Source organism: Notamacropus eugenii, chromosome 1 (assembly GCF_028372415.1).
Source record: "Notamacropus eugenii isolate mMacEug1 chromosome 1, mMacEug1.pri_v2, whole genome shotgun sequence".
Lineage (NCBI taxonomy): Eukaryota > Metazoa > Chordata > Mammalia > Diprotodontia > Macropodidae > Notamacropus > Notamacropus eugenii.
Genome location: NC_092872.1, coordinates 632,921,986 through 632,946,420, shown reverse-complemented (window position 1 = coordinate 632,946,420; position 24,435 = coordinate 632,921,986). Strand labels below are relative to the sequence as shown.

General features: G+C 39.5%; 2 protein-coding genes across 2 annotated transcripts; one reads left to right on the top strand and one right to left on the bottom strand.

Moving 5' to 3' along the window:
* Positions 1 to 1,432: 1,432 nt before the first annotated feature.
* On the top strand, positions 1,433 to 13,975 carry GKN2 (gastrokine 2). Its single transcript, XM_072645481.1, has 6 exons — positions 1,433 to 1,475; positions 4,844 to 4,897; positions 7,501 to 7,638; positions 8,022 to 8,132; positions 9,744 to 9,900; positions 13,749 to 13,975. Exons 1-6 carry the CDS (start codon positions 1,464 to 1,466, stop codon positions 13,823 to 13,825), a joined length of 549 nt encoding a protein of 182 aa, XP_072501582.1. The 5' UTR covers positions 1,433 to 1,463; the 3' UTR covers positions 13,826 to 13,975.
* A 1,323-nt stretch (positions 13,976 to 15,298) lies between these two features.
* Positions 15,299 to 23,716, bottom strand: LOC140519338 (gastrokine-3-like). The gene is made up of 7 exons (XM_072632243.1): positions 23,654 to 23,716; positions 20,850 to 20,903; positions 20,544 to 20,672; positions 19,217 to 19,324; positions 18,247 to 18,283; positions 17,016 to 17,201; positions 15,299 to 15,500 (listed from the first exon to the last, which is right to left on the bottom strand). The coding sequence occupies exons 1-7, from the start codon at positions 23,714 to 23,716 to the stop codon at positions 15,394 to 15,396; spliced, it is 684 nt and encodes a 227-aa protein (XP_072488344.1). The 3' UTR covers positions 15,299 to 15,393.
* Positions 23,717 to 24,435: the final 719 nt, after the last annotated feature.

Sequence of the window (24,435 nt, the reverse complement as noted above, 5' to 3'; positions counted from 1 at the left end):
AGCTTATCCCCATAACATATAATGCTTGCTAATGGTTTTAGGTAGATATTGTCCTTCATTTTTAAAGAGGACCAATGACATCATGGGATGATGTCTTAACTTATGCACAAATTGGATTTAAGTGAGGCATAATTGCACAAAATTGTCAGCCTTGCTTTCTCTTTCAGAGTCATTGACGTCCAGTGACAAAGCAAAAGTTAGGATGCCTGGTGATGGGTAGGGATGTAGTGGGTGACCTTGGCATCTTTAATGTCTGATCAAGCTCTGAGTGGTCCACACAAGCAGGTATGAACAGACTGTGGTAAATGAATGCATGAATGAAAAAAAAAACATTGATTAAGCACTTACTATACACCAATTGTTGTTTGGTCATTTCAGTGGGGTCCAACTTTTCAAGACCCTATTTGAGGTTTTCTTAGCAAAGATACTAGAGTAATTTACTATTTTCTTCTCTAGCTCATTTTGTAGATGAGGAAAGTGAGGTAAACAGAATTAAATGATTTGCCCAGGGTCACACAGCTAGTAAGTGTCTGAGGCCAGATTTGAACTCAGGAAGATAATCTTCCTGACTCCAAGCATGGCGCTCTGCACACTATAGAGCCACCTAGTGGCCCAATGCTGTAATATACTAAGGGACAATAATGACTACAAGTGAGGCAGCATAGTTCAGTGAAATATGACGTAAAAGGACCTGAGTCCAAATCCCATCTCTGCTTATTCCAAGTTATGCAGCCTAGAACAAGTTACATCCCTCTGTTCTTTAGTTTCTTCATCCATGAATTGAGAGGGCAAGACTAGATGACATTTACAGTTCCTTCTAGTTCCAAATTCTAAGATTCTAGGATAATTCAAAACAATGCGCTAAATTGGGTAGAGTCCTTCACTGGGCACTGGAAGACCAAGGTTCAAATCCTGCCTTGGAAATATTTGGATCTTAAGCTAAAAGGAGACATAGAGATCACCTTGGAAATGATAGAATTTGCCCAAGATCATAGAGTTATAAATTGAGTGTGACCCTGGGCAAGTCACTTCCTCAGCAGAGTTAGGGAAAGCCTCTATTTTCTAACCATTGAAATGAACTCTGGATTAGGTGGTCTCTACAACCCCTTGGGGCTTCTGTTCTACAGCTGCAGAAGAAAACTCTTAGGACTTTGTATAATAATTGCCCTACACAATGAACAAAATGAAATGAAAAGATTAGAAGAAACAAGGGTGTACACTGATTTCTTTTAGAAAATGGAGCACTGATAAGCAATGTTTACAGAGCTATGAAGGGAGGGTAACTAATTCCTCTCTGCCATATCATGGCCTATTCTGGGTCCCAGTCCCAAGATAAAGATGTTTGCTGTGGCGTGTCAAAGAGATATCTCTGTGAGGAACTCCCTACACTTCCACTCCAATAAAAAGGGCAGAAGCTGGGATGGTTAAGCTTCCTCCAGTCTCAGAAGTTCCCTGAAGCCAAGATGAGGACTCACGTGAGTATTAACACTGCTTTGAATGCTCCTAAAAATGGTCAGAAATCTTGAATTATAGGACTGAAAGGGAATTCAGAGGTGATCTTGTCCAATTTTCACCCAAAATGTTGGGGAGCAAAATGAGAATTTTTAGGTTAGACATTTGGATAGCTCGGGGAGAAGCATTTTGAATTTGAGAATCATAGTGGATTGAAATCTGTGACATTATAATGCTAGATGTCCTGAAATGGTGAAACATGGTAGCTGTTTCCAAGTATTTGAAAGAGGAGTATATGTGGAAGAAGTATTAGATATGTTTTTTCTGGCTCCAGAAGTCAGAACCAAGAGCAAAGAAGAAAATTTAGACTTGATATATATAAAAAAAACTTCTTAACAATTAAGCCATCTAAAAATGTAGGAATAGGGTGAAGGAAAGGTTTCTGCTAGAGGAACAAATTCCCAGTCTTTGAGATTTTCAGGCAGAGAGTGGATGACCACTTACCTGGTGGAGATTCTTTTCATGTATGGGTTGAACCAAATGGTGACTGAGTTCTGTTACAGTTTTCAAAGTCTGTTACCTTCCATTAGTATTTTATTGGAAATCTTACCAAAAAGACCAAATAGGAAAGGATATTTGGAGAAACATTTGAGATGGTTTTTGAAAAAATTATTTTCTTATACATCACAATCACTTTCTTGTGATTTTTTGAGGGGAAGGGAGAGTTTAGAAATTTCAATGAAACATGATCCAAAGGAGAAACAGAAAAGAAATTCTTAGATGGTATAGCAGAGCTGCAAATTTCTAAAGCAGGAAAAATAATTTTTAATATCCTCTGATAACCCACCCCTGCCTTTTTTTCCCTCTTGAACACTATAAATACGTGCACGCACACACATTCACACACACACAGGTACTGATAATATTTCTCCTTTCTTCTATATTGTTCCTCTGGACAGCACCAGTACTTATTAAAAGAAGGGTTAGTTACATGGCAACAGCAAGGAATGATAGATGGGCAACCATAGGCCTCACTGGTACCTTCACATTATCAGGAGACAGTGAGAAGGGCCTCCAGAGCTTTCTATAACCCTCTATAACCTACTTTGGGTAGGTCGTGAAAAAGAATTATACTAGATGGGCAGGCATGGGTGGCCTGAAATCTCCAAAATTGGAGGGAATGTCCAAATTGATGAGATCAGAGATCCATTCGAGATATTAAGATTCCTATCACTGCAGCCACCACTCTCTCCCCACCACTTTGGCCTGTCTGCTATTGTAAATTCAGCTTTGGTTTCAGAAAAATAATAGGGAATCTTTGCCCTACCAACATGAAGATTTGATGTATGGAGGGGAGTTGGAGATCACTTACATTGTGTAGGATAATTAATGAGCAGGCCATTAGCAAATCATGACTGATTTGATTAGAGTAAAATGATTACACAGTTTTGTATATTTCACAGGTCAAACCATGTCCCCTAAAGCATCAATCCTTTTATTTTGGTGGCGGTGGTAGGCAGAGATTCATTCTGAACCTGTGAGTAAATGCAGATATCCTGTAGGATCATAGATTTAGAATTGGAAGGAAACTCAGAGTTCACCAGGTAAGATGGTACAATACATAGAATGCTGGACTCAGGGCCAGGAAGACTCAAGTTCAAGTGCTGTCTCAGATACTTACTAGCTATGTGACTCCAGACAAATTGTTTAACCCCCTCTCAGCCTCGGTTACCCAGCTATCAAATGGGAATGATAATAAAGCCTATCTCAGAAGGTTGTTTTGAGAATCAAATGAGATAGAATGTATTGTACAGTGTTTTGCAAATCTTAATTGCAACATTAATTCTAGCTATTATTTTTATTCAGATTCCTTCATTTATAGGTGAGAAAATAGTGGTTCACAGAGGTGAAATTACTTCTCCAAAGTCATCCAGATTGAAAGAACAGAGCTAGGATTTGAACCTAGGTCCTCTGACTCCAAAGCCCTACTTCCTTCCATTTTACCCTGCTGGAAGGTCTTCCTGATAGGAAGTTCCCCACTCCCCAAGCTCCATGCAAGTCAGAAATTATTCTTCTGCTGCTTAGTCTTAGAGAATTGTTTAAGGCCACTGAAAAGTTATATGTCAGAGTGAGTCCTTGAACCTAAGTCCTTGTAACTTTGGGGCCAGCCACTACATCATATTACTTCTTGCCAAGGAAAGGCTAAAGATAAATGGATTAAAAAAAAAAGATTTCAGTGATAATGGAATAAAAGTGGGAAAATGAAGGTATTTGTAGCACATTGCCATAATCTTTGAAATGGACATCCAGAAGAGGTATCTCTCTGTGATGGATCTATCAAGACAGACTATTGTTGGTGGAGTTGTGAACTGACCCAACCATTCTGGACAGCAATTTGGAACTATGCCCAAAGGGCTTTAAGACTGTACATACCCTTTGACCCAGCAATAACACTTCTAGGTTTGTATCCCAAAGATATGGGAAAAGCACCCATATGTATAAAAATATTTATAGCAAAGACAGACTTGTGGGCTAGATAGACCATAGGTCTAATTCTATGCTTATTCTTGCCTTCTGATTATTACAAGTAAGAGGCTGACATGGTGAGTTAATTTATAACATGGAAGTAAGTTTTATCTTCCTCCCACTTACTTACTTACTCTTTGATAAAATCAAAGTAGAAAGCTGAAATGAGAAATGGGTCCAAGGGAACATGTAACACTCTCTAGGGAGGCTGAGAATGAATGAATGAAGTATTTATTAAGCACTCACTGTGTACAAAACACTGTGCTGAATGCTGGGAATACAAACATGAGACTGGCCCTTTCTTAAAGTGCTCACATTTTAATGGAGGAGATCACACAACTCGAAGGGTTTTTTTTTTGCAAGGTCCCATGATCCTTGAGGAATAGGATCAAAGCAAAGCTCAACATTACTTTTTTAATAGCATTTCTACTGATGAGATCATAACCGTTTGACAGTACCAATAACTTTGCTTGACAAGAACGTTCAGTAGCTGTGGCTGTAGCACCTGCACGAGCTGTGGCCAGACTACATTTCCATAGGGGTGACTCTCCAGGGCAATGGACACAGATGTTGGGATGGAAGCATTACTATTCCAAAGGCTCTTGGGTTCCAGATCCCAGACTGTCTCTGTTTGAGTCTGAGGGGAAATGGTGGTCAAGTGGGTGGTGGTTTGACTTGCCTAGCACCTACTGCCTCCTGCGTCTCTCTCAGAAAAAGGAGACGAGGTCCCTGGACCATCTGTGCGAGCACAATACTATTCTTAAGGCCTTAGTTCTGAGGACTCTGCCCTGGCACAGAATTGATGGATTTTGTGAAACTGGCTGCGACTTCTGCCTAGAATAATTGTGACTCATTTGTTTTTCAGGTATTTCTTCTGGCTGTGTTTGCAGTCCTTTGTACTCGAGCACTCGGATTTGAGGTGAGTAAACTGGCTGATCTTAATGCTAATACATTTCAATCAAAAAGCATGTTTTATAGCTAATTATAGACCAGGCACTGAAGTAGGTGCTGAAGACACAAAGACAATGACACAGTCTTTGCATGCTGGGGAGAAACAACATGGACATCTGTGAGTAGATATAAAAGAAATACAAATCCATTAGGAGAGTGAGTCTAGCGAGTGAAGAGTTAGGAAACACTTCCAAGTAGAAGGTAACACCCGAAAGTGCTAGAGATTCCAATGGAGGGAGAAGGAGAAGCCAACCTAGATACCAACTTCTTCAAATTTAGTTGGATGGGTCAGTTAATAAGCATTTATTTAGTACTTATTATGTGCCAGGCACTGTACTAAGAGTTAGGGATATTATGAAAAGCAAAAATGTGCCCATAAAGGGTTTACAGTCTAATGGGGGAAACCATGTGTAAGTAACTACGGACATACAAGACAAATACAGAGTAGATGGAAGGTAACCTCAGATGGAAAGGCAGCTAGGTGGTGCAGTGGTTGGAGTGCTGGGCTTGGAATCAAGAAGATTCATCTTCCTGAGGTCAAATCCGGCCTCAGACACTTGCTAGCTGTGTGACCCTGGGCAAGTCACTTAACCCTGTTTGCCTCAGTTTCCTCATCTGTAAAATGAGTTGGAGAAAGAAATGGCAAATTTCTGCAGTATCTTTGCCTAGGAAAAACTCAAATGGGATCATGAAGAATTAGACATGACCCAAACGAATGAACACTCATCTCAGGTGGAAGGCATTGGGCAGGGTCGGGGGTGGGGGAGGGAAAGAGGGGCCAGGAAAAGCCTCTGACAGAAGGTGAGATTTGAATTTTATTAAGTCTTGAAGGAAGCCAGGAGAGGCTCTTCATATCTCCTAATGCAGATGTTCTGTTCATCCCCAAGCTGATACCTGAAGGCTTTCTAGCTTGGAGCTGGACCTGCCAAGAGCTTATGCTCTGATGGAATACAAGGATCAGTTTCACTTCACAGTGAGAATCAGAGGACTTTGGCAGAGGAAAACAGTCTATAAACAGGAATTATTGCTTCTAGTATTCCTATACTTCTACTTCAGGGCAGCGAGGTGGTGCAGTGGACAGAGGACCAGAGCAGGAGTCAGGAGGACCTGAGTTCAAATCTCACCTCAGACACTTGACACTCACTTGCTGTGTGACCTTGGACAAGTCACTTAACCCCAACTGCCTCATCCTGGGTCATCCCCGGTCATCCTGATGAATCCAGTCACTGGATTCAGATGGCTCTGGAGGAGAAGTGAGGCTGGTGACCTGCACAGCCCTCCCTCACTCAAAGTCAAGCGCAAGTCATGTCATCATTTCTTTGATGGCATGGTCTTCTTCGGCCACAGAGGATGAATACACTTCTACTTCAAACCTAGACTTCTCTAGTTCTAGTCTTTGCTGGAGATAAGTATTTAAATTTTATCATGATCCAAGGTCATTAGCTGCTTTCTCACTTCAATTTAGTGGTTTATTAATAGTGACAGTTTTGTTTTCCCCTGAAAAGTGAGACCCACTAAATGCATAAGAGAAAGCCAGGTCAGATCATGCTTCAGTGCATTTCTGAGCAGAGCTTTGTCTTTTGTGAAATAATTCCATATTCATTTTGACCAGCATTATCAAGAACTAACTAGGTATAAGATACTGTGCTTGGCACTGGCTAGATTCAAGGATGAAAAATAACAGAGGTCTTGGCAGGGAGTGGACACAGTGTTGGACTTTTGGAGGGCAAGATCTGGCTTTAATCCTGCCTGGAATACTTAGTAGCCAACGAACAATTCACCTGATCTCAGTGTACCTGAGGCAACTCCCTGAGATTTATCTATGCAGTCACAGCACCATCACCCTCAACATTGAAGGAAAAAGATTCTTTGGTAGAGGCAAGTCCCAAGCTAGGATGCGTATGTGGATCCTTGAAATAGAAAGAGGCATCAAATGGTCACACTTAAATCTGTAAATATTCAGGACTTTAGAACTAAAAGTCTCATCTATTTGGAATAATGTACACCAGCTCTGGATTCAGCAAATGTGGTCACACTCCACCTCTTATATTTAATACCTTGGGGACCTATATAACTTCCCTGGGCCTCTGATTCCTCATCTGTAGAATGAAAGGCTTGTGTGATCTAGATAGACTCTAAACTAAATCAATGACCTCTTTGAGCCTACTAGAGCGATGTACCATTTCTTCCTCTGGCTCATTTTACAGATAAGGAAACTGAGGCAAGCAAAGTTAAGTGACTTATCTAGGGTCAACCAGCCAGTAAATGTCTGAGGCTAGATTTGAACTAAGGAAGATGAAATCTTCCTGACTCCAGCCCTAGCGCTCTATCTCCTATACCACCTAGCTGCCCCATATATGTGCATATGAATTAGGAAATGACCAGGAATTTGCTATGATGTCTTCTCTTCCTACTTTTAAATTGACTATGAAAATAATCCTCAGGGGTTTGCTCATTGCAGACTGGAATTTTGGTTTATTGTTTTTCCTGTTTTACATTCCCTCCCCTATCACCTTCAAATATCTATAATATAAAGACGGTATGTATAATTTTTTTATATTTGAAATCCAGGTTATTAACTATGTGAATCCTACCAGTAATAGTGGCTTGATTCAGGAAACAGTGCAAATTGAGAATGAGAAAAATTATGCCATCATCAACGTCCATGCAGGAAAATGCTCTTCCACCACGATTTTTGACTACAAACATGTAAGTTACGCACCCAGAGTAAGTGACTTAAAATGCAGTTGGGCAAGAAACACAAAACACAGCCTCAATCTAGTTGGGGTGATGGTATGTGATAGAAACCCTGAGAAATCCACAAGGTGGCTGTTGGGAAAGCCCCCATGCAAGGAGGCAGCCATATGGAAATTTCCTTTTTTAAGGAGCTAATTTTTGCTAACCAGGTGCTAAACTCAGACATTTCTCTACATCTGAAGAACAGCGAATGTACTCAGTGCTCTTTAAATTTTGGCATCTAAGGGCAAAGCCTCATTCTCTCCACCCTAGTTATATTTGTGTTCACAAATTAGCTTTTTCTCAACCAAAGAACACCAGTAATGGGCAATAACTAAACTCTTATCTGCCCCTAGGGTTATATTGCTTCCAGACTACTCTCTCGGAGAGCCTGCTTTATCATGAAGATGGACCATGTGAAAATTCCTGCTCTGGATGAATTCAAAAGATATGCTTATGAGAGAAAGGTAACTATTATTCTTTTCATCCAATTATAAAAGCTGTCAACTATATATTAATTAAGGCATTTTGTGTAAATTACCTCCCTTGATTCCATCAAATATGTACTACAAGTGTTCTTATTCCAATCTCACAAATGAGTAAACTGAGGCTCAGAGGAAGGTTTAGCCATATAGCCAGTCACATAGCTAGCAAGTGTGGGAGGCAGAATTAGAACCCACGTCTCTCCTTATGCCAGGTCCAATGTTCTTTTCATGGTGCCATGCTGTCTGTAGGAGTCTCGCATATCTCTAGTTCTATAGTCAGTAGCCAGTAAAATGGAGCAGCAGGAATGGTTTCTGCACAGAAATGTTCATAGTAATTTTAAAGAGTGTATAGCTAGAAGAAACAACAATAAAAACAGACAATTTACTAAATACTTCCTATGTCTGGAGCACTGTTCTTGGTAAGAAGGAGAAATAAATATAATGCATAATATTCCATGATTAATGTATAAAAGATATTCTTAGGAACCAAAAGGGTAAAGACACATTTTTCTTATATGATATTGTAAAAAGTGGAGCATAGCAAGTGCAGTCCTTGCATTCATCCTGCAGTGTTTCACTGAGACTATATAAACTCCCTTGCCAATATATCCCATCTTTAGTAATAGTTAGGTGGCACAGTGGATAGAAATCAGGAAGACCTGAGTTCAAATCTGACCTCAGACACTTACTAGCTATGTAATCCTGGGCAAGTCACCTAACCTCTATTTGTATCAGTTCTTCATCTACAAAATGGCAAACCACTCTAGTATCTTTGCCAAGAAAACCCCATATATAAGTCCATGGTCACAAAGAGTGGGATACCACTGAACTAAAAACATCATTTATATAGTCCTTACTAGGTGCTAGGTACGTAGTGCTTTATGATAACTACCTCACAATAACCCTGGGAGGCAAGTTATTATCCCCATTTTACAATTGAGGAAACTGAGGGAAAAAGAGGTTTAATTGACTTGACCAGAGTCACACAGCAAATAAGTACATGAGTTTATATTATAGTTGAGTTCAGGGGAACCAGAGTCTCCTTCCCGATTTCTCACCCCTTACCTGGAGTCTGTTCAATAAAATAAGAATAATAAAGTTTTACTTGTCTGAAGGCTGGACCATTTGATGTCTTGGGGTCCCTTATGAAAATAGGTAAAAATAGTTATTCATAGTTAATAATAATAAATAAGTTAATGGTAATAAATAGTTAAGAAACAGAGCAACAAAATAGATGAACTCTGGGCTTTAAGTATCTGACCATAGTCAGTCAACTAACTTTTAAGATCCTACTGTGTGCCAAAACTGTGATAAATGCTGAGAGATCATAATTTCTGTGATTCTCTATTTCCTCATCTGTAAAACTGGGATAATGATACCTGTCCATCCCACTTCACAGATTTGATGTGAAAAACATTTTCTTAAACAAAAAGCATTATAGGATTTGGAGTTATAATAGCACTTTTATATATTAGCAATATAGATCATTAATCATTTACATTAATACTCACGATTATAGGATTTCTGTTACGAATATAGGTACACAAGAAAGTGTCAACTTATTTCATTTTTGTCTCTTCTATTTTTATCCAGGAGATGCAAACCATGTTTTCTTCCACATATACTTGGGTGAAGTACAACCCCATACATTCCCTGCTCACCGATATTGATTGGTTCCTGTTTGGTTCACCCATACGAAATCTTTGCAATCATGTGCCCCTGTACAAGGCTGAAGTGTCTACAACTAAACGTGAGTATACTATGGGAAATCTTTGTAGCGTTTTTGGAATCTCCTGTTTTCTTCCACATGAGCATCTTGGCTTAGATGAGAATGAGAAAAAAGAGTAAACATTTCTTTAAAGGACAGGACCAAGTGTTGTCTGGGGGAAGACAGAACAGTGGTCTAAAGGTTTGTAGAAAGACTTTGAGGGTTGTTTTTCTACAAGTTAAGTACTTGTTCTATGTGTGTATATACAAATCCTTGTAGCATTTGTGGGTGTTTTTGTTAAAAAGGATGAAGCACAATTGGAGGAACAAGAACAAGAACAAAGGAAAGGCAGCAAACTGGTAGATGCATCAAAAAACTTTCCTTCTGTAGCAAGAGGAAGACAAAAAAGAAGAAAGAATTCATAAGGAACTTGTGATGAGAAAGGGGAAAGCCCACTTCTCAGAAAGAGCTAAGAAGGCCCCTCTGAATCCAAAGTCTTCTAGAAACTTGCCCCAAATCCCACAGGGAGTAAGTAGTACATCCAGGATTATAACCCACATCCTTTGATTCCAACCCACATCCTTTGATTCCAAATTCAAGGCTCTGTTCACTGCACCATGCTATGCAAAAATGAATTAAGGCACAGTCTTAACTCAGGGATTACTGAAACTTGGTGGGATATGGCCTTGGATTGGAATATGAATCATGAAGCAAATGCTTTATCCAAAAGAAAAAGATAAGCAAAGAGGTCAGGGCAAGAGAAGGGAAGGAAATAGGAGCATTGTCTATTAGGATTTATTCATGTCAGGAAATCCAGGAACAAGAATGGGGAACCATTATGGAGGGCACTTAAGAACAGATTCAAAAATAGAATATTGTTGGCGTGTGCTACATAACACCTGGACAGAAGGAGGAAATAGATGAGAAGTTTGGGGAACAAGTTATAAGTCCCACATAGATGCTTATGATATAGTAGTGATAGGGGGCTTCATTTATCCAGCTATTCACTGCAGCTCTCATTCTGCCAAAAGTAGAACAATTAATAATTTCTTGATTTGCTTTAATAAAAAAATTAATCCTTTAAAAAGTGGAGGAAGCAACAAGGGGAGCCATCATTCTGAACCTCATTCAGACTTGAAGTAGACATGATGGAAATATTTGAGAAAAGTGAACACTTCATCTTTGAATTCATGATTCAGAAGAGGAAAGTTACTGTTGTTATATGTTGATCCCTTTTTGGAGTTTTCTTGGCAAAGATACTGGAGCGGTTTGTCATTTCCTTCTAAGGGTCATTTAACAAATGAGCAAACTGAGGCAAACAGGATTAAGTGACTTGCCCCCCTTGCCCAGGGTCACACAGTTGGCAAGCATCTGAGGCCAGGTTTGAACTCAGATCTCCCTGACTCCAGGTCCTACACTCTATCCACTGTACCACCTAGCTGCCCCTAAACAAAGGTAGGACATAGCCTACTAGGTATCCTACATTTTGAGAGAGCAGATTTCATATGATAGACCGTGGTCTAAAATTCTATAAAAGTCAGCCCAGAAGTTATATGAAGCTAACAAAGATGAAGTATCAGAGAATACATAACTGTTCTTGATGAATGCATGCCATCAAACTGAGAGGAACCATATCCCAGATACTCAAAGAATTTGTGAATGCAGTTGCTGTTTGACTATCAGTGATGTTTGAAAGAACATAGAAGACAGTAGAGGTGCTTCAGGTATGGAGAAGGAAAAATGCCCCAATTCTTCAAAAATGGAAAAGAATGGAGTTCGCAAGATATAGACCAATGAGCTTGACTTCAATTTTTCATAAAATTTTAGAACTTATTCTTTTTTAAATTAAATTTTATTTCTTAATTAACTGAAATCCATTTATCCTTTCTACCAGTCACAAACTTGGAAAAGGAAAATAAAAATAAATTTCTTGTAGCAAATATGTATAGCCAGGTAAAATAAATTCCCTCATTTGTTTCTCTTAAGCAAAGCAAAATCCTCCATTCAGAAAGTATATTCTTCCTTTTGCCCTCTGAATCCAGAGCCCCTGACACTCAGGATTTCCAGAAGCCTAAAGAAAGGACACTTTCGCCCCTAGGCCATCTGCTCCTTCCTAAGTTTTGTAGCCCCACTTGGGGAAGCAGGGATGAGGGAGGGGGTTATGATTTAGGGAAAAAGAGGAGGCATAATTGAGAAATTGTACCCCAATACTGCTCAAGGCATTATAGTAGTTGCTTAATAAATACTTAATGACTGACTACCCACCCAAATTTTCATTTACCCCAGGCTCTCCTCCTTCTATCTCCAGGCTGAATGTGGATCTGGGCTCAGTCATTTTATACCTCAGTGTGGAGATAATACAAAGCTAGGACTGCTGAGGGCAAATCCCAAGAACTCCTGGGTCTGAATCTTTTCCCCAGAAACCTACAATCTCTGAGTTCATTCTCTGTGTGTCCTTTCTGTCTTTCCCCTACTCTGTGACTTGGCCTCTGGATGGAGTCTCTGGGTTATTCCCAGGGTGGGAATAAAGCTAAGTCATCCATCCATAGCCTCAGGAGTCCTTCTGCTCCCTCATTCCCCTTTGGTTCCCAGGGCAGCCAGATTGGCTCTTTTTTGTAGGGATAAGAAAAAAAGTAATCTATAGTCTTCTCAAAGACCTGAGGAAGAGGAGAGCTAGGAAAGAGTAGAAGAATGGAGGAATGGGGACGGGACACAAGGAATCTCACTCAGTGTTGAGTCATAATGGATTTGTGTTGGGAAGCAAATCAAATTTAGATAAGACATAGCATATGCTCCTAGGGAGCTTAGGGTTTAGAAGGAAAATATGGCATATACCTAAATGACTATTAAATAAACTAACACAAGGTACGTACATTAGAGAGATGCAAACCACATACTATGTACGATCATTACCAACCATAGGCATCAAGGAAGGCTTCATGAAGGAGGTGTATTTTGGGTTGTGTTTCAGAAGATGGACCCACCCAAACACACTTCCTTCATGAGGAATGGAATACGCAGAGAGAAGGTGGGGCATTTCAGTTACAGGGATCAGTTTAAGAGAAGGCACAAGTTGTAGGGAGAACAAGGCATAATCCAGTTTGGTTGGAGAATGGGGGAAGTGGGAGAAGTACTAGAGAGTCTTTTCATCCATTTCTTCCCAAAAATCTTCTGTAGAGGAGCTGTCCAATGTAGCTGAAGTTGTCAGCCTCACTCTGGTTCTGTGAACACAGGCGGAAAACCAGGAAAAACAGATGGATAGTCCATCTGTTGTCCTTCAATCCCAGTTCTCTACTTCCTTTGATAGGTGTACATGCCCCTACATTATCCTTTATGCTACTTTTTCTGGACAAATCATCACAAAACAAATGATTTTTTAAAAAGAGATTTTGTTTTTAATGAAATCACTAGTGTCCACAAGTAAATTATAATGTGTTTGAAATTCCAAAGTCACGTTTAAGGTTGACATGCCTGGAATTTCACAGCACTGACCCCAAGATCAGTCAACATATTTGAGGATTACCACAGTCAGCCCGTCATGTCTTACTTAAACCAACAAGTGATTATTTTTCACAATAGCATCTTGATTGGTGAATTTGTTATTTATGCATTTGGGGGAAATGTTCAGTTCTTAGAACACTGCGGTGGCAGCAGAGCAGTGGAATTGATGATAGGCTAGGAGTCACAATACCTAGATTCTGCTACTTATTAGTGTGTCTGAGGTTAAGTCACTTAACTTCTCTAACGTCATTATTCCCATCTATTAAATGGGTAAATGTCTTGAGGAAATGGACTTTATAAACTACAAAAATGATCCTAAAAATATGAGTGATTTTTGTTTCTGGGATAAAATTGTATTAATCATTTCTCCTTTCTCTTCTTTCTCTTAGCTGGTGCTGGGGGTTGTGCCAAGGTTGGGCTCCTGGGCATCCTTCATATTGGCATCTGTACAGACCTTACTCTTTAGGCATCATCCTATTGGAGCTGTCATTCAGAGGAGGTTCCCTTGGATTTCGTGATTCCACTCTGCAGCCACATCACATTGCTCCCACTTACCCTCTGATAGTGACTGGAATTGAGTAGTATATTCTAATAAAATATGTGCTTTATTTACAAATGTTTGAGGCTTTTTCTTCTTTCAGTATAAATAGTGAAAAGAAAGGCAGTGTCTCCTCACATATACTTGGCCAAAGATGACCATAACCTTTGTATCAGAGATTCCCTTCAGAGATGAAAGGTCTATGTATAGTTAGATAAAATTTTCACTTCTCTGTCTTGTTGTTCTCATCTAGACAGCTAGGGAATTACCATATCTTACAGTGCCAGGGTTTACTGACCAACTAACCTTGCAAGAGGGCAGGTAGGTGGAACAAAGGATAGTGCACTGTGACTGAAGACAGAAAGATGAGTTCAAATCTGGCCTCAGACACTTACTAGTTGTGTGACCCTGAGCAAGTCACTTCACCCTATTTGCCTCAGTTTCCTCATCTGCATAATGAGCTGGAGAAGGAAATGGCAAACTGTTCTGGTATCTTTGCCAAGAAAACTCCAAAAAAAGATCACAAAGAAATGGGCATAACTGAACAACAACAAAACCCTTGCAAGCACACGCTCTCAAGACTCAAAGCATAAAGTTTATTTAAAATCTTAGAATTTAATTTAATTTAAAATCTTAATCTAATTTAAATCTTAGGTCTAAATCTAAAACTTAAATCTCATTTAAAATTTAATTTAAAATCTTAGAATCACAGAATGTGAGAGTTGGAAGAGCCCTCAGCTGCCCTCCAGCCAGCTCTGAATCCCTCTGATGGCGTTATCATCTAATCTATATTTCTTCCCATATTCTCCTCAAGATAGTACTAGGAGATATTTTTATCAAAACCTTTGCTAAAATCTTAGGTAAATTCCTCTCAACTATCAGTTAAATAATTGTAAAAACAAAAAAAAAGAAAGAAAAAGAAAAGAAGGTTATTTTGAGATGGCTTATTCTTGATGAAGCCATTCTGGTGCTTTATAATCAACACTTTCTTTTCTAGACGTTTGCCATTATAGAATTTTCCCAACAAATCAAAGTCAAGCTCACTCGCCCATAGCTTTCTCACTCTATTTTCTTCCCTTTTTTTAAACAATGGGATAACATTTGCCATTCTTCAATCTTGTTCTGTTTTCCCAATTTTCCATTATCTTTGAATTATCATGGATAGGGCACAAGTATTTCCATCTGTATCTTTTAGAACTAGGGAATGTAGTTTATCTGGGTCGCTCTGTTAAAACAGTGCAATGTAAGACGAAAAGCTAATTATAATTGGTTGTTGCTGCAGTAACTAGTCTGGCATATCAACATGACAAAGATCAACTTCATTTTAACTCTGAAGAAAAAAGTAGGTTGCATCACTTTCTTAAAATTGCTTTATTGAAACCTAAAGTTTGATTTCCAGGACAGAGGAAGAATAGTTTCTCCCTTGAGAAGAAAAGGACCACAATTCCTTAGGAGACAATCAGGAGCTCCAGCCTTCCAGTAACCGAAAATTATTCTCATCGGAGACCTGGAATCTCCCCACAGATGGAGATGCCAAAACTGTACTTGTTGGCAAAAATTCGTACTTTAATGCAAGATTGAGGATTCAGCACCAGGGCAGTGCCTTTAAGGGGAAAGAAAATCAGGTTAAGAGAAGAAACCACCTTGCTACCAACTACCTTCAAATTAAATGACTTCCGGGTTAAATCTTATATGTGTTACATGAAAGGTAATGCAGTATAGTGTATGGAATCCAAAAGCACTGCATTATTCCTCCATCACATACGGGCAAGGGTGATTCTCGGAAAATCCTTTAATCTCCAAGTGTTTGAAGCAATTGTTTTTGGGCTATAAATTACAAGTGGGTTACTGATGGAGTATGTTTCTGTACCAGAAATAGTCTACATCAGCGGTCCTTAAACGTTTTGGTCTTAGGATCTCTTTACAAACTTAAAAAATACTGAAGACTCCCCCACACCCAAGAATTTTTATGTAGGTTATGTTTGTGAAATTTACCACATTAGGCATCAAAATGTCTTTGTATTATGAAAATTGTTTTGACCTTGTGAATCTTTCTGAAAAGGTCTGTGGGATAACCCAAGTTCACTGGACCACACTTCAAAAACCACTGCCATACACAGATACAAATTTTAAGTCTAGACCAATGTGTTGCATAATGGGACATAGTGCTGGATCCATGGTTATTTGTAAAGAATTGTGGAATTAGAATTGGAAACTCCTCAACAATGGGAGACATTGGCAAAATTTGAAAGAGATAAAATATTTCAACATCCCATCCCTTTCACTTTCTGTTCCTTTACATCATCCACCTGAGTCTATACCATTTATGAGCTTATTATTATTCCCATTTTACAGATGAAACTGAGACAGACATAGTTTGGTGCCTTGCTCAGAATTGCAGAGCTAGTAAGTATCTGAAGCTGGATATGAACTCAGGTGTTCCTGACTCCTGGTCTGATACTCTTTTTTAACTGAACAGGTTTTGTTTTGTTTTGTTTTCACATATCAAATCTAACTTCTTTGCAATTTCTCATGGCTGCTACTTCTATCCTCTGGGGCCAAAAAAGAATAAACCCAGTCCCTTCTGGAAACTATTCTCTATAGTGAGACTACATCTTAGCTCTGTCTTCTGTTCTGAAAGGTAAGATGTTTTCCCGATTGGACAAGTCCCAGAGTCAAGAATCCTGAAATCTAGGGGCTGTTATGTGGTTGACAAGGTTTAAACACCTATATGTTTTTTCTCCTGACATCTAGGTAGTGCAGTGGATAGAGTACTGGGCCTGGAATTGGAAAGACTAATCTTCCTGAGTTCAAAAAAAGCCTCAGACACTTCCTAGCTGTGTTACCCTGGGCTAGTCAGTTAGCTGTGTTTGCCCCAGTTTCCTCATTTACAAAATGAATTGAATAGCAAACCACCCTAGAATCTTTGCAAACAAATCCCCAAATGGAGTCACCAAAAGTTGGACACAACTGAAAAACGACTGAACAACAATATGTTTTTTCTTTACCTATTTCCATAAAATTCTTCAATCTTTGTGAGTGGTATGTCAAATAGATCCTTTCCCTGAACCTCCCAAAACTCTAATCACTCCTCATGACACAAAAGAAATTGACTCACCCTCAACACGTTGCCGTGCAAGATATGTAGGAACCCCTCTACACAGATCACTGATAGTCTTTCCATACTGAGCGACATTCTTAACCCGAGTGGGGAAAATGACATGGGTGAGACCTTGTGAGGCATCATAATTCCTAGGTAACTGAAAGCAAATAGATATAAGATTTAGACTTGGAAGAAACCTTGCTCATAGATCAGCTAGTCGAACATTTCATTTCATAGATGAACAAACTGAGCCCCAGCAAAGGGAAGGGTTAGAATCGCACAAAGCAACAGGAGTATAGGAACATAGATCTCAAGCTAGAAGAAACTTTAGAGGCCATGCAGTCTACACTCCTCATTTTTACATATAGGGAAAATGGGGTCCAAGGGTGGTTTATATGACTTGGCCAAGGTAATAAAAGTAGTAAGTATCTGAGGCAGGATTTGAACTCTGCTAAATCTGAAAAGTTGCATATGGAAACAATCTGTCAATGAATAGACTCTTTATAGCAGTGGGGAGAAAACTTTAGCCCACAGGCTGAATTTGGATTTCAGTTTACCTTGGTTCAGACTATAGAGCACAAACCAAGAACCAAACTTTCATTTATGACTAGAGCTGTAAAAATGTAGCATGATTTTTAAACGATGTTAGCAGCAGTATTTCAAAAGCAGGGCTGTTGATCCATGGCTATCTGTCTCTATGTCTGTCTCTCTCTTTTCCTCTCTGCATTTTTAGGTCTTTTTTGGAGTCCTATTTCTGTGCAGATCCCTTCACTGACCACATTATAGAAGCAAATTTTATATAAATTATGTTTATTCGATAATTGTATCTTCCCTTTAAATTCTTTTTACTAATGACACTTCTAAAACATTTTGTGTCTATTTTATATCCACTTCTACACTGGGACCTAAATGTCATGACTGTTGAGTACAGATCAACCCACTATATCTAGCTGACTCCAGAAATCAGACCATTCTTTGGCTTCACATTCAATCCACCCATCTATGTAGGCTATCGTGCCATCTACCTGCCATATAAGTGTATGTACATTTCCCCACCCCTTTCTACCCATAGCTCTTGGTGCAGCAATCAAATCAATAGGAATATTGTAGATTTGTAGCTTCATGTGCAATCATTTTCTTTATTATACTGTGTTATAGAAATGCATTTTTGTCCCTGAATTGAAAATAAAATAATTTTTTTTAAAAAGAAAGAATATCAATTAATTGCCCTAAATCTCAATGGTACTTCTATAGGAGGGGTGACCTGGGAAAGGAATTTTGATCTGCGGAAAGAGAGGGTTGAAGAATTGATAATTAAGTTGGGTTCCATAGGTTTGCCTAAAAAGACCGGAAGAAGCAAATTGTATGTACATATTCCAGAGCATTTGATAAATTTGTTCATGTTCTTTTCACTTTACCATCAAAAGTCAACTAACGATGCAGGTCAGATCCATCAAAATGAATGTTTCTAAATTAATTGATAATGTACAATGTCACTATAGCCAATATCCTTTGTTCTAAATGTGTCAGTGTACTTACATCCTTTGCAGAACAGCAAGATGCTATTATTGGCATCAGGAAAAATAAATACTAGTAATTCTTATTTACTTCCATTTCTGTGACTCTGTAAAGTGGATAAGGTCATCTAAGTGGTGCAGTGGATACAGTGCCAGCCTCGGAGTCAGGAAGACCTGAACTCAGATTCTAGCCTCAAGACACTAGCTGTGTGACCCTGGGCAAGTGACTTAACCCTGTTTGCCTCAGTTTCCTCACTTGTAAAATGAGCTGGAGAATGAAATGGCAAACCACTTCAGCGTCTTTGCCACGAAAAGTCCAAACAGGGCCACAAAAAGTCAGACATGATTGAAATGACTCAACAACAACGAAAAGTTTTACAAGGTTCTTTCTCAAAAGCAATCTGCAGAGATGAGTAGCTCAAAGCGTCCTTTCACAGATAAGGAAAACTGAGGTTCAGTGAGTTTATAGTCACAGCTAGTAGAAGTGCCCACGGTAGGATTCAAATCCAAGTCCTTCACTTTTTCTGCTACACCACCCTTTCTGAGTACCAGGTATATGTAAGACACTGTACAGAGTGCTGGCAATGCAAAAAAGATAATGATGCCTTCTACACATCAACGAACTGATTGGAGAATTGTCCTGAAGTGGCCATAGCTCTGTTATCAAGAAATCTTTGGTGGCCAGCACTGCTCCCTTACCTGTTTATGCAGGGCTTTGCGGAGTACTTCCAAACTGGGGAAGATATCTTTGTCCATCCTGATTAGTGCACAAGCCTTCTTGCTATACAGTTTGGCGGCCAAATAACCCTTGAACAACCCAATAATAATATTTGTAATAAACATTTGTAATAAAAGATGTTACTTTGCCCTGAAAGTTCATTCTAACTGGATGCAATATGAAAATGGAAATCATTCCTCAAGACCAGTGTATATGGAAAGCCCAGTGGTGGCTAAGTCTTTAAAAAAATATATGATAAATTTCCAGACCCTTTCTTTCTGGCCTGCTTAGTGGAGAAGGGCCAACTTGTAAAGATGCCATAATAATGATAGCTGATACTTGTGTAGTCCTTAGAACAGGGGTGAGAAACCTGCAGCCTCGAGGCCATATGTGGCCCTCCAGGTTCTCAACTTCAAAATTTGGGTCTGCTCAAAGGGCTATACTTGAGGACCTAAAGGGCCATATGTGACCTCGAGTCTGCAGGTTCCTTACTCCTGCCTTAGAGGTTTCCAAAGAGCTTTCCCCCCATTATCTCATTTGATCCTTACAACAGTCCTGTGGGATAGGTGCTACAATCTCTATTTAACAGATGGGGAAATTAAGGTTTACATGACTTGCCTGTGGTTATATAACAGTAGTCAGGACACCATATAACAATAGTTATATAACAATAGTCAGGATTTGAACCCAAGTCTTCTGACTGCATGCCCAGTGCTCTATCCATTAGGACACCTTCACTAACTCTCTCTAAGGGATGAAGAGTTGCCCATCAGTGTTTACAAACTCAGGACTTATGGGATTCAGACATGGAAGGGACTTTAGAGTTGGACCTTAATCCAACTCCATTTCATTTTACAAATGAGAAAATGAGTTCAAAGTGTTTGAGGATCAGTCAGATAATAGGTTTTAGAGTTGGAATGGACCTGAGGGACTGCCTGTAGGTGCCACAACTTACTCAAGACAATAGGGCAGTGAATGTCAGAGTCAGAATTTGAAACCAAGCTGCTAGCTACGCAACCAGTGCTCTCTCCACTGTACCAGGGAGTCACACGAGGGGAAATGGAGAAATGAAGGAAGTGAGCATTTATATCATGCCTACTATGCACCAGACACCATGCTAAGACCTTTGCAAATATTATCTCATTTGATCCTCACAACAACCCTGCAAATATTACCTTCAGAGGTCAGCTGTTACCATGTTGCCTCCCCAACTCTGGCCATATTATTTCTCTCTTATGAAGTATAAAACTGAACAGTGGCCAAAACTGGGTTTGTTCCAACCTTATGCTAATGAGGCTCATGTCTTACATGGTTGTAATCCAATATGCCATCCCATTCACTCCAAGGATTAGTGTCATGGATGAGAATGATGCTGCCATGGATTTTGACATTGGTGCTGCGGTCCTCCCGGGTTTCATTGAAGAGTTGAGTCTGGTTCTAGAGAACACAAAATCTTGAATGCTATTAAAGAGAGTGAATACAGACCTTCTCCAGAACCTGAAGGGGGAATTCATTCAAAATTCTTTCTTTCATGCACTTTGCTTGGGTAATGAGAACCTCCTTCTGAGGTTGAACTGTTTAAAATTCCTGCTAAAACCATTGGTAGCCACTCACCGTCTCTGCCAGGGATGGAGTCAAAAACATTGCCAAAAAGGCAGCAATCACTGTCTACAATTGAAACAAGAAACAGAAGTCAAAACAAATAAATAGTAAAACCAGAGCTTAGAGTTTTAAAAAAAAAAAGTCTAGAGCCTCTGTTCTCCAAATTGTTTCTAACAGTTACAAAAGTTATAAAATTTCAAGATATGAGGGATCTTTGAGATCATTTGATCCAATCCCTTCATTTTATAGATGAAACAACTGGGGCCCAGAAGGGCAAAGTAACCTGCCCCAAATGATGAAGCTCATTAGCAGTGTGGGTAGTATTCAAAGCCTTGTCTTCTAATTCCACATTCAGAACCTTTCTCCCAATCCCATAATGCTTTGGCAGAGCAATGTGTTTAACAGAGTTCCTGGAATACCATTAGAAAGAAGATTCTGTTGGTGGTAATTTATACCTTAAAAGTTTAAAAGATTGTTAGTCCATGAGGTTAGTTCTCCCAAGAGTTTCAAGCTAGAAGGTGACTTAGAGATGATCTGATCCAGTGATCTCATTTTACAGAAGAGAAAACTAAGCTGAGAGAGATGCGGTAATCTGCCCCAAAACACATGGGTAGTAGAACCAGAATTCACACCCAGGTCCTGTGACTTTAAAGGCAGGGCCCTTTCCATTACACTAGATAGTGGGAAAGACTGATTTTTAAAAATTGTATTGGATTTTTTCAATCAATGAAAATTTGCTTTTTCTCTTTCACATCACCTCAAACCAAATGAGAAAGAAATACAAAAACCCTTTTATAAACATGTAGAGCTAAGCAAAATAAATTCCCATATTGACCATGTACAGAAAAACCTGTCTCATACTGCTCTCTCTGTCACCCCTCTGTGAGAAGGTGGGGAGCTTACTACATCTTCAGTCCTTCAACATTATGTTTGGTCATAATCAGAGTTCCTAAGTCATTTCAAATTGTTTGCCTTAACAATTTTGTTGTTGTTTTTGTGTTCATCCTTAGTTTTCAAAGAGGACCATGACATCAAGATGATAACATGACTTGCACTTGACTTTGTTTTGAGTGAGGGAGGGCTGTGCAAGGTCACCAGCCTCACTTTCTCCTCCTGAGCCATCTGGGTCCAGTGACCAGATATTCATCAGGATGACTGGAGAAGGCCCAGGATACAATGGGAGACCTTGGCCTTTTAGGCTAAGGCCTTTTCAGGTACTCATTTAAAGTGAGGTAATGCCCATTCCATGAATAGTCTTCTTTAAAAAGTAGTCATGGGGATGGTCCCTTTGATAGAAAAGAAAAAAAATAAATAGATAAATCACTCTGGGAGGGACAGGAACCTCAGGGTTGTTACAAAGAGAAACTGTTACTATTGACATTCACTCTCAGTCAAAACAAAGTCAGTCAAGTCATCAAGTGTCTGATGTCATGATCTTCTTCAAAAACAAAGGAGGAGCACAACCTGTAAGTGTTCAGAGCTGCCTCAATGGAGACCCAGTTAGCTGGCTAACCCAGAGCCCTCTCCTTTTCCTTCTCCTCTGCAAAAGAAGGTAAATTTTGATGGCTAGAAGCTGCCTGGTTAACTTGGGATACATTGGCTAGATCCCTCCCCTTCCTTCTCATCTCCCCTAAAATCTCCGACCCCGTGCACTCTGAAGCCCATGGATTAAACAAGGAAGGGTGCCTGCCCAACCTCCACTCAACAATCTTATTATTCTATATATAAAGACTTGTTTCTTGATTAAAGAAGTTAGTTAATAAATAGAGGAAGGAAAGAAGGAAGGAAGGAAGGAAGGAAGGAAGGAAGGAAGGAAGGAAGGAAGGAAGGAAGGAAGGAAGGAAGGAAGGAAGGAAGGAAAGCATCATTAAGCATTTATTGTTGTTGTTCAGTCATGTCTTATTCTTCATGACCTCACTTAGGGTTTTCTTGACAGAGATTCTAGAGTGGTTTGCCATGTCCTTCCCCAGCTCATTTTATAGAGGAGGAAACTGAGGCAAACAGAGTTCACTGACTTGCCCAGGGTCCCACAGCTAGTAAGTTTCTGAGGCAGGATTTGAACTCAGGAAGAGCAGTCGTTCTGACTCCGTACCAGCTCTCCATCCACTGTGTCACTTAGCTGCCCCTAAATATCAGCATTGCTTTTCTGTATTCCCCTATTATGTATGAAATTCTCCTTTGGAGACTGAGGTTGGGGCCTGAACCTTTTCTCTTGGAAACCTCTATAATTTGCTCTTTCCACAGTTTGCCCCTGAGCTTTTCTTTAAAGCATTTATTGAGCACCTACTATGTGCCAGGCACTGTGCTAAGGTTTGGAGATACAAAGAAAAGCAAAAGACAGTCTCTGCTTTAAGAAGTTTACGGATTGTTTCTCCTCCCTCCTCCCCCCACAACTCTCCTCAGTGTCTTGAAACTGTACCATATCTATTCTATTTACACTTTAATTTGACCTAACAAAAAGTGTCTTCATGGTTTATAATCGCAAAGTAATGCAGCAGAACGATCACCTCTTCCCCCTCAAAAAAAAGAATCTTTAAAAGTACTATAATATTAATTAGCTGTGGGATCATTTGTAAGTTAATTCTCATCTCTGCAAATTAGTTTATTTTTCTGTAAAATGGGAATAATAGTACTTACTCTGCCAATGGAGGCTCGGGGGTGTAGTAGTGGATAGTGTGTGGACCTAGAGTCACCTCGGGTCAAATTCTCCCTCTGAAAAAATATTAGCTGTGTGACCCTGGGCAAGTCACTTACCTTTACCAAGCTTCAGTTCACTTCGCCACTTCTCTGGCCTCTTCCTTTTGTAAGTTCCTTGCCATACCTCCATTTGAAGAAGCACCCATGCCAGCCATGCTTTCTTCAAACCCAGACCGGTCCATGACTCCCTGGATCACCTTTCCCCATAAGGGACCTTCTTTCTCCCCCCTTTCAGCTCCTTTTTATGTGTTGTCTTCTCCCACGAGAGTGTAAGCTCCTTGAGGGCAGGAATAGTCTTTCTTTTTTGTTTTTATTTATATTCCCAGCACTTGGCATGGCGCAGGGCCTGGCACATGATAAATCCTCCATCCATTCATCCATACATCTATCTATCAGTCATCTATCTATCCATCTATCTACTATCCATCTATCTACTATCCATCTATCATCTATCTATATATCTATCATCCATCTGTCCATCTGTCATCTATCTATCATCTATCTATCCATCTATCATCTATCTATATATCATCCATCTATCCATCTACTATCTATCTGATACATCCATCCTTCCATCTATCTATCTATCTATCTATCTATCTATCTATCTATCTATCTATCTATCTATCTATGAATCTGTCTAATTATCAATTTCCTCATCTGTAAAATGTGGGGGTTGGAATAGATAGTTTCTAAGTTCTTTTCCAGCTCTAACTTTATGATTCTATGATCTTCACAGGGCTATGGTGGGAAAAACACTTAGTAACTCTAAAATGCTGTAGGAATGTAGGGAGCTACTACTATTTTTATCTTGTCCACTTCTCACAGAATAAAAACAATGAAATCTAAAATGAACCTTAATGTGGAGAAAAATCAGCCTGCTACCACATTCAGTTTAATT

Excerpts from the sequence above, each read along its gene's own strand:
- GKN2 (XM_072645481.1), top strand. Across the intron at positions 8,133-9,743 it reads GATATGCTTATGAGAGAAAG|GAGATGCAAACCATGTTTTC; the intron begins GTAACTATTATT and ends ATTTTTATCCAG. Across the intron at positions 9,901-13,748 it reads TGAAGTGTCTACAACTAAAC|CTGGTGCTGGGGGTTGTGCC; the intron begins GTGAGTATACTA and ends TCTTTCTCTTAG.
- LOC140519338 (XM_072632243.1), bottom strand. The coding sequence starts at position 23,716 with ATGGACCGGTCTGGGTTTGAAGAAAGCATGGCTGGCATGGGTGCTTCT. Across the intron at positions 20,673-20,849 it reads CTCCATCCCTGGCAGAGACG|AACCAGACTCAACTCTTCAA; the intron begins GTGAGTGGCTAC and ends TGTGTTCTCTAG. Across the intron at positions 18,284-19,216 it reads GCAAAGCCCTGCATAAACAG|ATCAAAATTCCTTTCCCAGG; the intron begins GTAAGGGAGCAG and ends CTCTTTCCGCAG.